Source organism: Festucalex cinctus, chromosome 14 (assembly GCF_051991245.1).
Source record: "Festucalex cinctus isolate MCC-2025b chromosome 14, RoL_Fcin_1.0, whole genome shotgun sequence".
NCBI classification, from domain to species: Eukaryota; Metazoa; Chordata; class Actinopteri; order Syngnathiformes; family Syngnathidae; genus Festucalex; species Festucalex cinctus.
Genome location: NC_135424.1, coordinates 17,142,804 through 17,157,500, shown reverse-complemented (window position 1 = coordinate 17,157,500; position 14,697 = coordinate 17,142,804). Strand labels below are relative to the sequence as shown.

At 43.3% G+C, this 14,697-nt stretch overlaps 1 protein-coding gene across 3 annotated transcripts in view; it reads left to right on the top strand.

The window, feature by feature from the left end:
* map3k4 (mitogen-activated protein kinase kinase kinase 4) overlaps positions 1-14,697 on the top strand; it is a 29,438-nt gene that overhangs the window by 2,334 nt on the left and 12,407 nt on the right. For all 3 annotated transcript variants that reach the window (XM_077495539.1, XM_077495538.1, XM_077495541.1), the window contains exons 2-7: positions 6,213-6,403; positions 7,566-8,974; positions 11,910-12,170; positions 13,758-13,910; positions 13,985-14,142; positions 14,223-14,339. In XM_077495539.1, coding sequence (XP_077351665.1) covers positions 6,213-6,403; positions 7,566-8,974; positions 11,910-12,170; positions 13,758-13,910; positions 13,985-14,142; positions 14,223-14,339 — 2,289 coding nt within the window. The remainder of the gene's footprint in view (positions 1-6,212; positions 6,404-7,565; positions 8,975-11,909; positions 12,171-13,757; positions 13,911-13,984; positions 14,143-14,222; positions 14,340-14,697) is intronic.

Sequence of the window (14,697 nt, the reverse complement as noted above, 5' to 3'; positions counted from 1 at the left end):
GTTACAGACCTTAATCTTTCGAACAGAGGCATCTGTGTCTGCTGCTCATGTTTGCACTTAATATTGTTGACGGAAATGAACGCTCTCGTTTGGCCGACAGAGCTCCTTTTGTGCAAGTTGTCTTGTTCCCCGAGAAGACACGGTCGCTAGCGAGCATTCCTGAGATTTTCAGGATGCGGTTTAGCCGTTGCGCACGCTACGGCGCTGCAGACGCTGGTGGCTACAGCTCATTAAAAAGGCTGCGTTTGCCGGGAGCGCAGGCGGTGTGAGGAGTGCAGATGGAGGAGCCTCCTCGTCTTATTTCCTACATCCGCTCTCTGCCTACACCTGTTCTGGAGAAATGCGCTTTCGGTGTCATCTGACGCTTCAATTGAAACATAATTGATTTTTGCAAGGAGTAAAGGAGGTGTGGGGAAACCTTTTTATCGTTGGAGTTGCTTTAGTGCATCTTGGGGGGCATGAAAAAAAATCTTTATTATTATAGGGCTTTTTAAGGTTGTACTCTATGTGTTTTTAGAATTGCATGGCAGGCTGGGTCAAATGCTCTTGGCAAGTACTGCATCAGTCTATTTTAATTGACCAGCACGTGCATGCATTGGCCTGCTGACGGCTTCTCTCCCGACTATCAGATATTCTTTCAACTTGGAACAGAAAATTGCTCTCTTTGCATTCATGGTGTAAGAAGTCAGTGTGTAAACAGCGGCTACATTTAGAAGCATTTTTTTTTTTTTCAATCATGTGACGTTTTCAGTAAGGCCTTTTTCATTGACTTTAGCATGCTTTGTGCATTTGCATACAGGAGAGTCTGGGAGGTCCACTCCTGGCTGTGTGCTACATAGAAGAGAAGGGTGGGGTCAAGTTCTTTGTGTTTGTTGTTTTTCCCAACTCTGTGAGCACCAAAGTCAGATGCAGCGAGTTTCAACAAGGGACGGCAAGAAGTCCGAGATTCCTGCTGCAGTATCATGTTCCAATTTTGTAGTGATAGTAGATTGTACAAAATAGTACAATGGTTAAATTCATAATGGATCTGGATTAGGGATGCACGATAATATCGGTGGCCGATAATTATAGGCAATTATCGACCAATTTGACGTCAAACAGATAAAACCGATAATAGTGAAATCTGCCGATAATTATCGGCAATTTGATTTCATACAGATAAACCAGATAATAAAGAAATCCAGCATTAATTATAGACATGCCACATTGGTCCATCTGTTGTGGTTGTGGCTCATATCAATAAAATAAAATAAAAGTTTATATAATGTTTCAATGCATTTGTTAGACTTATAGTAGGACTCAAAAGCATATTTGTATTCAAGTTAATTTCGCAAAAAATTATCGGCTTACTTATCGGTTATCGACATCGGCACTTCTAAATTATTGGTTTATCGGTATTGGTTGAAAATAGCATTATCGTGCATCCCTAATCTGGATGTTAAAGCGGACGTTAAGTCAAACATGTCTTTACAATGATATGGTCAATGTACCCCCAGTATTCGAAACACAATAATCTGACTAATATTGCATTTGTTGGGTGGCAATTGAGCAGCAAAGTCCACTGGTTTGGGCGGCCACTTTGCCACTTGCTGTCGACTGAAAATGTCATCACAGTTGCTGGTCAAATGTTTCTTTACAATATGTTCTATTCTAAAGATGATATTCTGGTTAATATTGCATCTATGGGTTGGGAATTAAGCAGCAAAATCCATTGGTTTGGGCAGCCATTTTGCCACTTGCTGTCGACTGAAAATGTCATCACGGTTGCTCGGAGATCAGGTAACAACCAATCATGTGTCACCTGATTTCTGAGCTTGATCATGTGATGTTTGCAAGCTGAGCCGTGATTGGTTGTTCCCTGAGACTATAGACACTGTGATGTCATTTTCAGGCGACGGCAAGTGACAAAATGGCTGCCCCTTGAGATGGATAAAAACGTGTTTTTTTTTGTTTGTTTGTTTTTTCCTGTTTGTCATATTAATTTATTTACATTGGTCTAATAACAGAGTTGTGGTAATAGATATATTGTAGTTCATGTTTTAATTTGAATTCTTAAAGTCCTTTTCTTGAATAAGTGTATTTTTTTTATAGTGTTTTACATTTGATTCTGTATTGTATGTATACTGAATATGAAGATTATGCATGGGGTGAGATCTTTTTTATAAACCCAATATGGGTTTCCTGATCTCTCAGGCACAAAACATCTTTCAATTTTACAAGAGTTTTTTTTTTTATTGGGATTTTGTCTGTGTGAATAATTCACATAAAAAAACAAACTTTAAATAAAAAAACAAACTTAATGTGATGTACATTTTCGTGTTCAGACTAAAGGGGTGCTTTGAAGATATTATTCATATGCTTTCCTTTACATTTGTGTAATAAAGCAAGACAAAAAAAAAGGGGGGAAACTGTCACTATCAGAAAACTTTGCAAAATGCTTTGTCAATTTCTGTCCTGGAACGTTTATTGGATGCTCCATTGTAATGAGGTTTTCTTTCCCGCTGTTTTGATAATTTGGGGCGCTTAACTGAGAATCCAGCAGCCGGAGCGTGTACGTGGCCTGCAGAGGGTCAGTTATGCCAATCCTAATTAGGAGAAAGTGTGTTCTCCCCTCAAAAAAAAAAAAAAAAAGTCCTTTAGTTTGGGCTTTGTGAGCAAGCGTGCTCACCAAACAGCTGTGTGCTATTCAGTGGTGGGCCTCACGGGCCACGTGTCGCCACAATACAATAGCGGTACAATAGTGTGGAAGGTTGGGTGTCAAAGGTCACCCCCTGCCCCTCCCTTCAATGTGGCAGGCCTTGGTATCTGTGCTCCAGTCGCTCTGTAGTGTTCCTGCCCAGGGGCTGCGGCATTCCGCTGGCCTTTATGGGGGGGCCCTGGTGCACCATCAGATGAGCCATTGAGAGCAGCCAGACACCATCTGCAGCCATCATTTGCTCCCGGCAGCCAGCCGGGCACAGCTTGCACACGGGCCCGTGACCCTCTCCCGTATGCAAAAAAAAAACGGAAGATGAATTTCAGCGCGTGGGGGCGAGCGAGCAACCGTGGCGTCATCGGGGCTGCTGTCATTCCTGAGCTATTCAGCCATGCTGTTGTGCGTTTAAAGAGAGAGAGAGAAAAAAAAGTGATCTGGTCCCCTCTCACATGCATGGAGTATTTCTGCCTTCGCTCTCCTGCATGCTGCAAAAAAGTCTTCTGAGTTGCTTGCATTTCTCCCATGCACCTGCTTCCTTTATGTGCATCCCCCTTCATTCGTTTCTGATAAAACACTCTCATTGTGACTCGCCACATTGCTTACTGCGGCCTTCTTGTGCAGGCGTACAGAAAAGATCGTTGTCATTTCCTGCTCCTGCAGAACAAGCCCCTCCACAGTTTGGCTGCGCTACAATGCTGCGCTCATAAAGGCGCCACTGTTCTTCTTGGATGCAAGGCTCGCTGTTATGTGATTTGACGACTGGCTTGCCGTTGCATTATTTCATGCAGCAGGTGTCTGTCGGCTGTATTGTAGTTGCAGAGCAGCTCCCGGGGGAATCGGGATTGTGATGCATGCAGGGGCAGATGGGGTGTAGACGTCTGCACTCTTGCAGGCAAGTGATTTCCAGATAACCCCCACAATCACCCCTCCCCCCCCCCCCCCCCCCCCCCCCCCCCACCCGTTCCTCTTTAAACACTCACTCAGCGAAAGTGATACAGCACCGCCCCTCTCCACTGTGTCCACACAAACAGGCACGTGTTGCTTGAATAGCATTCAATGCAATGATAGATGAAGGCACACATGGTGAGGAGCATGCAGCACATCCAGGTTTCATGCCCCACCCCACTACCTCCTCCCATTCCTTCTTTATGTCTTTGTCGGCGAGGTCACACGATCCAACCTTCCTCTCTAATCCTATTAAAAAAAACTTCAGAAAGGGATCAGATGGCAGCTTTGGCCAAGGGTTTCAAGTCGCTGTCTGCTGAATATCACTGCCAGTATGCTGCCAAGTTAAGACCATGTCTGAATGCGTGACTGCAGGGAATTGATACCTTCATTACATGAAAACAAGCATCTTTTGCAGCAATATCAATTTCATGCATGGGCATGCCAATTGTTAGCATTCTTATAAACAGAGGTGGCAAATCCAGGTCCAGAAAGTAAAAACCCTACCACAGTTTGGCTTTAGCCCCTGATGCTAGCTAGCTAGCTAGCTAGCTCCCTAGCTAGCTCCATGGTGCTTGTTTTCCTGCTTGGGAGCTAGCTAGCTAGCTAGCTAGCATCAGGGGCTAAAGCCAAACTGTGGTAGGGTTTCTGGACTGGCCACCTCTGATTACAAATATGAAAATTACAAAACCGCTGCCACTATATAACCTAAAAGCATAAAAGCTATGACATATTTACTAGAATTTACCTTACATAAATATCAACCATTGCTGTGCATGCTGTGTTAATTGTCAATCAGAGTTATAAAGTTCATTTCCTGGTGTCATCATCATCATCACATTTGTTCTTCTTTGCTATCACTGGCCTTTGGAGGAAGCAAAAAAAGCATATATATATATATATATATATATATATATATATATATATATATATATTAGGGGTGTGAATTGCCTAGTACCTGACGATTCGATTCGTATCACGATTCACAGGTCGGGATTCGATTCGATACCGATTAATCCCGATACGAATTTATAAGTCGATTGTTGCGATTTTTTTCCATTCAAATTTAGAAAATACTAATCAGTAAGCTTGTAGAGTGTAAGATTTATATGAAAATGTATTATTTATTTATCTGAAATTTCAGTCTTATAGAGGTTGTAATCTGTTTCATGTTTGAACAGCATTAAAATAAAATATTAAGGCTTAATGTTCCGTTCATATAACATTCTTCCATGCTCAAGGTGTGAATCCGAACCCGAAGTCAGACGTTTTGTTGAATATTTTCCATTAAAAATGGAAGTTTAAAAATCGATTCACACACACACACACACACACACAAAAAAGGCAATGATGATAAGACGTTGAATCGGTAAGACTACCGAATGAACAATTCTGAGCTCTTAATAAAAAAAAAATAAAAAAATAAAAAATAAAAATAAAAATAAAAATAAAAAAAATTGTTTTTTTTTTATTGAATCGATTCGAGAATCGCGCGATGTAGTATCGCGATATATCGCCGAATCGATTTTTTTTAACACCCCTAATATATATATATATATATATATATGTGCTAGAGCATACAGAAGGTTTTGATACAGCTTCTGACATGAAGAGGTCGCTTAAAGCAATTGTAATCATTACAATAACCACCAGCAGGTGGAAGCAGAGTATGAGAGATCAGGAGATCAGCCAGGACCATGTTGCAACAAGCTCTTTTGCCAGCATTTTCAACAGGTTTGTGAATAATGATGAAACTTAGTTATATTCTAATGCTAATTGCTGCAAAACAGAAACACATACAAATATACTTTATTTTTTTTATTTTCGGGATGAAAGGAGAAAACTCAAATTTTTCTTTTGGTAGGTTACATGTTTTTATAGCAATAGAACAGAATATTCTGTGGACCTTGCAAAATCAGTCAAAATTCAGTAAAACAGCCAGGAGTGAAGGGGGATTGCTTCAGTGAAAATGGCTGGGAGTGAATGAGTTAAGGAAACTCACGCACATGCGTGATGTCATACATGGTGGCGTTTGACCTGTGAAGTTTTGTGCAACTTTGGAGTTTTAGTTCTTCCAGACTTTTTGGATTGATTTCCAAGCTTTACATCAGGGCCATTCAACTTTCGAGGTTCTAGTCTCTTCTCTGTTTTGTCAACGTAGCCCAAGAGAGAACTTGTAGTACTGTGTCTGCAGGCCTGTGGTCATGTGTATGCATGGCTCCCGTGCAGGGGGAGAGACAGACAGACTCCAACAGAGGCACCACTAAGCAGTCGTCAGTCTGCTGCGGGGAGCAGTGCATATTGCTAGTACTTTCACTTTTTGCAACTGTGGCATTGCAAGTGATGTGCTGAACACTCTTGCCTGACTGTAAACATTCCAGCACTTTCTGACCTTGACAAGTTTCTGCGGTTTGACATGGTGGAAGCCGCTTTCAAAAAAGGGCCAAAGTGTGTCTTTGTTGTTCGTGTCGGCCTTCAGGCAGCTCTGCTCATAAAACTGCCAGCATGAATAGCTCGTTGTGAATAGTTTGGATTATTTTTTGCCTCTAAATTGAATCCTAAATGTTCACAGGCAGGGCAACCCAGTGGGAGATGAATCCAGGCAGCGCTCACAGACGGAGGAATCCTGGGATTCGCCCAGTGAGGAAGAGGAAGCGCTGTACGCTACATCACCCCCTTACACCCCCCGTCAGATGAAACGAATGTCTGGCAAACATCAGAAAAGCAATCAATCCAGGAGTGGCGGACGTTCTCCCAGCAAACGTGAGAGAAATTAGCTTTTCCTCCTACACAATATTTGTGTTGGTGCGTGTTCCATGCCAAACCACCGTAGCTCCTAGGGGTGTGAATTGCCTAGTACCTGACGATTCGATTCGTATCACGATTCACAGGTCACGATTCGATTCGATACCGATTAATCCCGATACGAATTTATAAGTCGATTGTTGCGATTTTTTTTCATTCAAATTTAGAAAATACTAATCAGTAAGCTTGTAGAGTGTAAGATTTATATGAAAATGTATTATTTATGCCCTGCGATTGGCTGGCAACCAGTCCAGGGTGTCCCCCGCCTACTGCCCAGAGCCAGCTGAGATAGGCGCCAGCAGCCCCCGCGACCCTTGTGAGGAATAAGCGGTCAAGAAAATGGATGGATGGATGTATTATTTATTTATCTGAAATTTCAGTCTTATAGAGGTTGTAATTTGTTTCATGTTTGAACAGCATTGAAATCAAATATTAAGGCTTAATGTTCCGTTCATATAACATTCTTCCATGCTTAAGGTGTGAATCCTAAAAAAAAAACAAAAAAAAAAACGATTTTGCCGATTATTGAATCGATTAGAGAATCGCGCGATGTAGTATCGCGATATATCGCCTAATCGATTTTTTTAACACCCCTAGTAGCTCCCAATCCCCTGCTCTGATTGACCTAAAATCTGAGATTTAGTCTGCTTCAAGGTTAAAATTTCAACATTTCAGCAGAAATTTTGGTCCCTTTTTTGCTGAAGTAAACCAAATTTGGCAGACCATAGCTTCCAAACCCATTTTCTGATTGACCTAAAATTTGAGATTTAGTGTTGTACCATCACGATCAACAAGTGCACCAAAGTTTCATTAAAATGAAAATCTGCTGAAGGTTGAAATTTCAATTTTTGGTGTTTGATTTATGGCCCGCTAAATTTGGATATTTTCAGCGATTTCTGTCCCTTTTTGATGAAAATTGCTGGAAAATTTGTTGGGCTGTTGCTCCCAAACCAATGCTCTGATTGAGCTCAAATTTGAGATTTAGTCTTGTGCCATCAACAAGGACACCAAGTCTCATCCAAATCTGTTTGGTTAAAATGTTCAGATTTTTGGGGGGTGATTTAGCAAGGTTTTTTTTTTGCTAATTGCTAATTGGGCGGTTCTGTGTGTGTTTCTTCAGCGGACCTCAGTCCATCTGTCCAGAAAGAAAACCCTCGTCCAGCAGAGACGCCCGAGGAACACAGCTACAAGCAGGGCAAGAAGCAGAGGGCTACCCTGCGCTCCACTGAGAGAGACAACAAGAAGACATTTGAGGGCTCCTTCATGTTGGACCCGCTGTCCAAATCAGGCCCCTTTGGCGCCCTCAGCATGGACCCCAGGAAGCACTACCTGAGCTTGGGCTGCAGCAAACTCCCCGTGTCCATGCCCCACATGGCTCGCACCCACCGTCAAACCTCTCGCACGGACTGCCCGGCAGACCGCCTCAAGTTCTTCGAGACCCTGCGGCTGCTGCTCAAACTCACGTCCATGTCGTCGAAGCGCAAGGAGAAAGAGCAGCGAGGCCAGGAGAACATGGCCTACATGGGCCACAACAACGAAGTCATCTGGCTGGAGCTGCAGGCTTGGCACGCGCGCCGCTCCATCAGCGACCAGGATTTCTTCCTTTTCACAGCTCGCCAGGCCATCCCCGACCTCATCAACGAGGTGCTACATTTCAAGGTGAACTACGACAGCCTGAGGCAAGCTCAGTGTTCAGGGTCCCCAACAATTCACGCGGACTGCAGGACTATTAGGACTGATCCAAATTTAGACTGTAAAGATAAATGCAAGTCTGCTGTAGTGGAGACTAACCACTGTGGAGTGGATCCCTGGGGCTTTAGCACTTGCCCCTCCTCTGCCATGAACTCAGCAGAACCTCAGGGGTCAAGCGCAGACTGCAGGGATCACCTACAAAGGCAGCGGTTGGCCTTTGATCAGGTCAAGCGCGTTATGGAGCTGCTGGAGTACGTGGAAGCGCTGTATCCCTCCTTACAGGCCCTGCAAAAGGACTATGAAAAGTATGCGGCGCGAGACTTCCAGGGCAGAGTGCAGGCGCTCTGTTTGTGGCTCAACATCACCCAGGACCTCAACCAGAAGCTGCGCGTCATGGCCTTCGTCCTGGGCCTCCGCGACCTGTCTCGCATCGGCTGGCCCGTCTTTGAGATCCCGTCCCCTCGCTGCTCTCGCGGAAACGAGGACGACGAGGAGGAGGACGAGGAGAATGACTCCACCGCCACGTTTACGGCGGAAAGTGACGGGGATGAGGAGGAGGGATGTATCCTAGCTGAGGGAGATCTTTCCCCAACTCTGACACCCAAATTTGCCCAGCTGTTGTCAGAGGAAGAGTTTCTTCCTACGGTAGCATCGGGGAGTCCCGAGGGAGCGGGAGCAGAGGGCGTGTTCTGCCCCACAGCCATATACAGACCCTTTGTGGATAAAGCACTGAAGCAGATGGGACTGCGAAAACTCATTCTCAGACTGCACAAACTGATGGACCGATCTCTACAAAGGGCCAGGGCGGCCCTGCTTCGACACACACCTGCACTTGAGGTGAGATGAGCATCTTTACCTTCACGTTTCATAGACTACGTTTACATGCAGTATAGTATCAGCCAGGGCCATGTTGCAACAAGCTCTTTTTGCCAGCGTTTTCAACAGGTTTGTGAATAATGATGAAACTTAGCTATATTCTAATACTAATTGCTGCAAAACAGAAGCGGATACAAATATACTTTTTTTCCTGATGAAAGAAAAGACTCTAATCTTTCTTTTGGTATCCATGTTTTTATAGCAATAGAACAGAATATTCTGTGGCCCTTGCAAATAGGGCTGCACAATATATCGAAAAAATATCAATATCGCGATATTGGCCCTTGCAATATGCATATCGCAAAGGCACGCAATAAGTTTTATATGGAATTTTAGGCTTTTTATATGAATTTGACCCGTCAGATGCTAACTAAAATGTGCGGCATTCAATAGTTGAAAATGATCAAGACATAATTACAATTAATTAACTAAGATTACATGAAGGTTGCTTATTTTGCCTCATGAAAAATGTTTTTCTTTCATTAGGTAATAAAAATGTAATTTCTTTAGGTACATGTTAAATATCGCAATAATATTGATATCACTATGTTCAGCAAGTATATCGCATATCGCATGTTTTTCCAATATCGTGCAGCCCTACTTGCAAAATCAGTCAAAATTCAGTATAACAGCCGGGAGCGAAGGGGGTTGCTTTAGTGAAAATGGCTGGGAGTGAATAAGTTTTAAGGTAAAAATTCTGGTTTCTGCAACACTCAGGATAAACTGTTTACAACGTCATTACATTAATAGACATCATTCCCGCTTTTAACTTTCTACGGTTAATACAAAACTTATTTTCATGTCACTACGCACACTTTCTCCTCGCTCCAAAAGTGCTGCTGTGCTGCGTCGCCTTGTCTCGCCATTTTTCTGATTTTTCATCGTGGCATTTTCGTCATAGAAAATCACGTGAAAACGATGCGAAGAAATCCACGTTTTCAAGTTAGGCTCACTTAGCAAGTGGCAACGTAAGATGGCTACCGCTCATGCAAGTAGTTCCTGTGCTCAAAAGACCAAGATTTCTTGCGAATAGAGCATGTGCAGAACACAAATCATCAGTACCCTGATTGCGTTACCCTGGTTAGAAAAGGGGTTACCCAGGGGTCTGATTTGGGTTTTTCGCATATTTGGGATTTAAAAAAAAAAAAAAAAAAACAGAATAAGAGCGTATTTGGGGTTTTGCGCGTGTTTACATGGCGTTTCTTGTAAATATTGACTGCATGTAAACGCACACACAGACAGATTGATGAATTAAGAATGAGCATGATAAACGATTAATCAATTGTATCAGTGGTGTAAAATTGAATTGCGCCTTGAAACAATTGCGTCAGAACTACTTGGCCTCAGCGAACAGAGGTCATATTGATTAAGTCTCAACTAGTTGGCCATCTAAAGTTGTCAGGGGAATTTGAGCTGCATCCACACAGACCAACTTCACCACGCAGCGTTATTTTGCTCAGTATATAACACATGAAATCGGAGTACAGAGTGTTTAAAGAGATATACTTCCATTCCATCAAAAAAAACATTTTTTTTTCCTCCTAAATTCAGTCATCCAAGATTATTAAACATTTACCGGTATTTTAGATTAAATTTATTATGCTACATCCCACATATACAGTACTATGAACAAGAGAGGGCTGCAATATGATTTTCTACATGCATTTTTTCCTTAGCTTTACACATTTATATTTTGCACATGCACAGCAGTATAAGACTACTTACGGTTACAGTAACTTATTTGAAGAGTTCTCACAACTGATATCAAACTGTCTCAGCATTACTCAGTGAAACAGTTAAAAACATTGAGATTATTTCAGAAGCTTATCAGTCCACAAAAAAATGTTTCTGTTAGTTCTGATTATGTTGGCTGTAATTTGTTGGCTGTCATTTTAGGCGCCACAGTGAGGTTGGCCTTTTACCACTGTGACTCTCGAAAAGATTAGGAGGCATCCACAGCCATTCTTTGTACAATTCCTGCCATGGTCAAACTTAATTTTCTGTGTTGTGCAACACAAAACAGATGAATCTTTTCATTTCTCCTTTGGGAGCAGTTGATTTTGCTGCACAGAATCTATTTTTGAAATTGGGTTGAACTATAATGGCATTCAGTGGGGTGCATGAAAAGGACAAGAAGGAGCAGTCCTAACCAAAATGAACTGTACCACTTCCTACATACCCACCACTTTCATGTCCGAATTGTGTTCTTAGGGTTTCTGAAGGTACAATGAATGGAAAATAAAAATCTGCCATTGTGATCTACCACAAGCCTGAAGTTTTTGCTAACTTTGATTATTTTGAACTTGTCCATAATTCCTTTGTACCATGTTTTCCATGTTTTGTGTTAATGAAGCACGGTGGTGATCGCAGACTCATGCTTTGGTGCTGTTTTTCTTCAGCTGGATCTGAGGCCTTAAGATGGAAGGAATTATAAACAGTTTGGAATAGCAGTCAGTGTTAGAGCAAAACCTTCAGGCTTCTGTTAGAAGTATAAATTAAAAAAAGTCACGAAAAAACTAATATTGTGTGTGGCGACTCCCATCTAACATGAGTTTAAAATTGAATAATTCTGAACACAGCCACATCCCAGTTAGCAGAGGGTACTATGCACACATGCGCCACCACATTTCTCTTGTTGATGTTACACTGCAAATGCATGCGATGTTGACAGCACATCTGGAAACATTATTCGACCACAAATGTAATTGAGTTCTTACTTGGTCCATATCCCACTCATCCAATAGTTTCCAGATTGAAGTTATTTAGTTTCTGTTTAACTAAATGAACCTGCAGGAATCGAAACACTCGTATAACACTCTTTTGAGCCCAAGCTTGCGACTCATCCCAAGATAATCATCCTTTGCTTGTTAGGTTGAACTATTAACCCTTTTTGCAGTTTGCAGACTTCCCAGACCCCATGCTATACAACGACTACCTTCCGGAGCTGTCCCACCACGGTTCCTGCAGCGGTTCGGCTGAGCCAGAACTCGGAACAGACCAGGTGTCCTGGGAGGATCTGCAGGACATGGACCTCCCATCTTTCCGGCCAGCCTTCCTGGTGATCTGCAGAGTCCTCCTCAATGTCATCCACGAGTGCCTCAAGCTGAGACTGGAACAGAGACCTGCTGGAGAACCTTCTTTACTCAGTATCAACCAGGCAAGAAGGAACTGAAACCCACGTCTGTCTGTCCTTCTGTCCGTCCTTGCGTTCTTCTTCCTCCTTTCCTTCCTTCCATTCCTTCCTTACTTCCTTCCTGTCCCCATTCAGTAACGGGTCCGTCCGACCGTCCGTCCATCCGTCCGTCCATCCTTCCTTCCTGTCACCATTCAGTAATGGGACCTTCCTTCCTTCCTTCCTTCCTTCCTTCCTTCCTTCCTTCCTTCCTGTCTCCATTCAGTAATGGGACCATCGTTCCTTCCTTCCTTCCTTCCTTCCTTCCTTCCTTCCTTCCTTCCTTCCTTCCTTCCTGTCCCCATTCAGTAATGGGACCATCCGTCCATCCTTCCTGTCCCCATTCAGTAACAGGACCTTCCGTCCATCCGTCCGTCCGTCCATCCTTCCTGTCACCATTCAGTAATGGGACCTTCCTTCCTTCCTTCCTTCCTTCCTGTCCCCATTCAGTAGCAGGACGTTCCGTCCGCCCATCCGTCCGTCCGTCCATCCTTCCTGTCACCATTCAGTAATGGGACCTTCCTTCCTTCCTTCCTTCCTTCCTTCCTGTCTCCATTCAGTAATGGGACCATCGTTCCTTCCTTCCTTCCTTCCTTCCTTCCTTCCTTCCTTCCTTCCTTCCTTCCTTCCTTCCTTCCTTCCTTCCTTCCTTCCTTCCTTCCTGTCCCCATTCAGTAATGGGACCATCCGTCCATCCTTCCTGTCCCCATTCAGTAACAGGACCTTCCGTCCGTCCGTCCGTCCATCCTTCCTGTCACCATTCAGTAATGGGACCTTCCTTTCTTCCTTCCTTCCTTCCTTCCTTCCTGTCCCCATTCAGTAGCAGGACGTTCCGTCCGCCCATCCGTCCGTCCGTCCATCCTTCCTGTCACCATTCAGTAATGGGACCTTCCTTCCTTCCTTCCTTCCTTCCTTCCTTCCTTCCTTCCTTCCTGTCCCCATTCAGTAGCAGGACGTTCCGTCCGCCCATCCGTCCGTCCGTCCATCCTTCCTGTCACCATTCAGTAGCTAGGCTTCCTTCCTTGCTTCTTGTCGCCAGTCAGTAACAGGGCCTGTATCGTATAACAGAGACCTGCTGGAGAATCTTCTCTCCTCTCTTATCAACTAGGCAAGACGGAACAGAAACCCACATCTGTCTGTCCTTCCGTCTTTCCATTCTTCCTTCCTTCCTTGCTTCCTGTCACCAGTCGGTAACGGTGCCTGTATCATATAGTGCACTGTTTTTGTTGCAAAAAGGGGACCAATGTGTTCAAACACAAAACCCCATATATTATCAAATACCATTTCATATCTGTGTGAGGGTTAGATGTCCCAATATTTTGGACCAGGTTGTTTATAGTTATAGTAGTCACACAGATAACTGACAAACCAATGTGATCAATCATAGTTATTCCTGATCTTTATAGATATCAGGTCGATACTGACATTATTTTAAGTTATCAGGTACTCGTTGAGGCCGGTGATACCAGCCACTGATTGGTCTGGAAAAAAAAAAAAAAAAAAAAAAAAAAAAAATCAAAGTGCTTCATTCATTTTGAAAGGTGCTAACATCTTCATGTTTACATTTTGCAGTTGGTGCGTGAGTGTAAGGAGGTTCTGAAAGGGGGTCTCCTCATGAAGCAGTATTATCAGTTCATGTTGCGCGGCGTGGTCACTGATGCTCAGGGCTTGCAGACCAACACCAACATCGATGAATTTGAGGAAGAACTGCACAAGATGCTTGAGGTAAGCGGCATCATCTCCCGCCTTGTTCAGTACGCGTGATTGTCTGTGTCCTGACTCGAACGTATGTATTTCAGGTTTACTTTGACTACATGCATAGTTGGATCCAGATGTTGCAGCAGCTGCCTCAGGCCTCTCACAGCTTAAAGAACCTACTAGAGAAGGAGTGGCACTTCACCAAAGATATCACCCCATACATACGTGGAGGGGAGGCCCAGTCTGGGAAGCTTTTCTGGTTAGCGTCGCTCTACCATGGACTCATTTAAAGCCTCTTTGTCATACACATGGCTTTGACAATTTTTTTTTCCTTTTAAGTGACATTGCTGGGATGCTGCTCAAATCCACTGGAGAGTTCCTTGATGCCGGTCTGGAAAAGAGCGGCAATGAGTTCTGGGAAAGTGCCGACGACAGCACTGCCTCAGATGAGATCAGGTAAGAGCTTTTTTAACCTTGTAGTCACTGGTCAACATTAAGTACAATCAAAATGAGATCCAATACAAGAGATATTACAAATGAAAAAAAATGTTTGTAAATAGAATATATCTTTTAAATAACAATGCAATAAACATAAAACTAGTCACACTCCTGGTTGTCAGTCTTAATGTTGGCTGCATGCTGTTTCACCAGTGGTCTCAGTGTGTATCACGTGGTGGTGAGATTCCCCAGAAAAGGGACAGCAATGTGAGCTGTATGCTTCCTCCACTTTGAAACCCTTTCAAATCAACTGGGTGCTTATAGGCAAACATAAAATGTTAAGATGATTAGACAACATAAAAGTTAAAAACAGGCA